The 2,816-nt window shown below is 42.7% G+C and overlaps 1 protein-coding gene across 1 annotated transcript; it reads right to left on the reverse strand.

Moving 5' to 3' along the window:
* Positions 1–1,900: 1,900 nt before the first annotated feature.
* On the reverse strand, positions 1,901–2,161 carry SETTUDRAFT_24071 (uncharacterized protein; the record flags this gene model as incomplete). The annotated part of the gene is made up of 2 exons (XM_008032445.1): positions 1,901–2,076; positions 2,134–2,161. The coding sequence occupies 2 exons, from the start codon at positions 2,159–2,161 to the stop codon at positions 1,901–1,903; spliced, it is 204 nt and encodes a 67-aa protein (XP_008030636.1).
* Positions 2,162–2,816: the final 655 nt, after the last annotated feature.

Raw genomic sequence — 2,816 nt, forward strand, 5'->3', positions numbered from 1 at the left:
GCGAGCTTGAAGCGCCAATCAACGCTAATACGTGGCCGGGTTCAGCGGCATAAGAGTTCATCACCAGCGTCAATTATTGCGGCAATTAGCCAGCTTAAGAAGGGGGCAGAGATAATGATGCTCTCGGCTGAGCTAATGCGCGATCAGCTCGCCAGCCTTGAGAGGGCTAATAAGGCAGCAACAAAGCGTAGGCAGCGTAAGAAAAAGCGGATACAGAAGCGAGGAGTACTTACAAAGGGAGCTGGAGAGGATCTACTCGCTCAGCGCGAGGCTAATCAGCAGATTGCTCATGAAGAGCGTCAGAGAGGAGAGCGATTAGGTGTTAGCCGCCAGGCTTTGGCGCGCTGTAGTAGGTGCAGAGAGACTGGCCATAACTCGCGTACGTGCAAGAAAGATACTCTAGGTACTGCTTAATCTATTATGTTAATATGTAGTAAAACAACTATATTGTGGTGGAACTACAGGCTTATAGAGGTGCGCAGGTTTGGTGGGGTGCGGCGCTCGCTTGCCTGCGGCGCTCGCTTGCCACATACGTTACTACTACTACTACTACTACTACTACTACTACTACTACTACTACTACTACTACTACTACTACTACCACCACCACACTTTTCTCACGCCTTCAACATGCACAACATCTCCACGAAAAAAATAAAACACCTTTATTTCCCAATTCCTCCATTTCCTCTATTTCAAATTTTACTTCCCCCCCTTCCCCCCTCCTTCCCCGCCATCCTAACCTCTAATAAGAATAATAACAATATTAAAAATACGAATTGTGTGCATGGCACTTATTGCAAAAAAACCCTAACAGTTGGCTTTTTTTTTACTAAAGTGCATGCGTTTCAGGGGGGGAATACTAAATACGCAGTACGCAATACGCAATACGCAATACGCAATACGCAATACGCAATACGCAATACGCAATACGCAATACGCAGTACGCAGGACTCAATGCTTCATCACTCATCCATGTGGAATTTGAATTTGAATTTGGATACGGTACTTACTTGCGTACTTTTCCAGCTTGGTTTAATAGAAAAAAAAAGGAGTGTTACGCTCGTGTAGAATGCGGGGTTTATGTACAGCTGCATGGTGTGGAAAGTGGAACTCTGGATATAGAACTCACAGCTTTTTTTGAGTTGGTTGGTTAGTTAGTTAGTTAGTTAGTTAGTTGGTTGGTTGGTTGGTTAGGACTTGGGTACAATGTTTATCTGCACACACGGGATGATTTGTGTCTGTTTCTTTTTTGATTTGGGATACGTGGGGTTGGGGGTCTTGGGGTCTTGGGATTGTAAGGTTTGTAAGCTGATAATGAGTGGTGGGTGGAGTGTAGATGGACCAGACAGACATGTAGGTACGTGGGTGGGTGGAGATGTCGCTTGGACTTGGACTTGGACTTGGAATCAACCGTCCCTAGAGTTGAAAGAAAATAGAGAAAAAGGAAAGAAAAAAATATCCTTCTTAGCACTGCGAACTTAGAATCTTATATCAATCAGTTTGACAGAACGCGGGACGAACTAGTCTAAAGTGTAGAGGCCAAGCATGGGGATTGCTGGATTGTGGAATTGCTGATTGTGAGATGGATTAACTAGTTAAGCACGAGACTGAGGAAATTAAGAGAGTGAAAAGCCAAGGAAGGACCAAGAATCTTGGATTCATCTAATTCTTTTCTACTTATATTCCCGCTACTGCTCCTACGCATTAAACAAGCACAAAGACGACGATGAGTATAGCAAAAAAAACGACAACGACAACGACAACGACAACGACAACGATAACGAGAGTGATTTACATTTCAGCTCTACGCTGCATCTTGACGGGCTAAAATCTATCTATCAATTTACCTACGTATGTACATGTATAAATGACTTGGAATGTGGATTCGACTTTCCATTTAGATGTACATCAAATCTCTTGGCTGCATCTTAGTTTGCCTTCCAGACACGGTCGAAGTTGGAATTAGAGTCCGAGGCAAATTCCCACTGCCCACGCCACCGTCTACACCAATACCAACACTGATGCCAACACCGATATAACCGATATCAAAACACTTGTAGTCGAATGCACCCTCTTTTCTTTCATCTCTGCACATACAATTGCCATATCCATGTCCACCACTATCCTTACCATCCTCAAACACCACCATCACTCCCATTCTCACAAACCAACATTCCTCATATTGGAAAAACAAGAAAGATAAAACTACACTAAACTACTATATTCTCCCATTGTCACATGTGCAACGATATATATACTTAGCTTGTAACGAGCATCTAGCAAGAACAAAGAAGAATATGCTGGATGAAATGCGTGGATTTAAGGCGTGTGATTTGAGTGTGAGAAAGAGGAGAGGAGGAGTTATGGGCAAAGGGAACAGGAACGGGAATGTTAGGAGGGATTTGAGTTGGGGGCCAGAGGGGTATGGTTGGGAATACAGTACTAGGCAAAAAGTTTCCCTTCTCAATATTTCAACCCCACCAAAATTAGCGATTTCTCACTAAAAAAACGCCTCTTCTAAAAAACGCTTTTTCTCTACAACCTCTTTTTAAAAATCTTTTAAATTTCAATATATTATAATATATTACTTATATATATATATATATATATAAGTTTTAAGAGAATAGAATAAAGAATAAAGTAGTAGTACTTGTAACGGGCTAGGTAGCCCGCTACAGTACAGATAGCGGTGGCTATCTTATGTATCAACTACGCAACGATATCAGCAGCTCTGATATCTTGTGCCAGCCTTTTTGGCGCGGTGGGCGCGTTGTAGTTGCGTGCGCAGTCTAATAGGACTCGACCCGTTACAT

This window comes from Exserohilum turcica (genome assembly GCF_000359705.1).
Source record: "Exserohilum turcica Et28A unplaced genomic scaffold SETTUscaffold_8, whole genome shotgun sequence".
Taxonomy (NCBI): domain Eukaryota; kingdom Fungi; phylum Ascomycota; class Dothideomycetes; order Pleosporales; family Pleosporaceae; genus Exserohilum; species Exserohilum turcicum.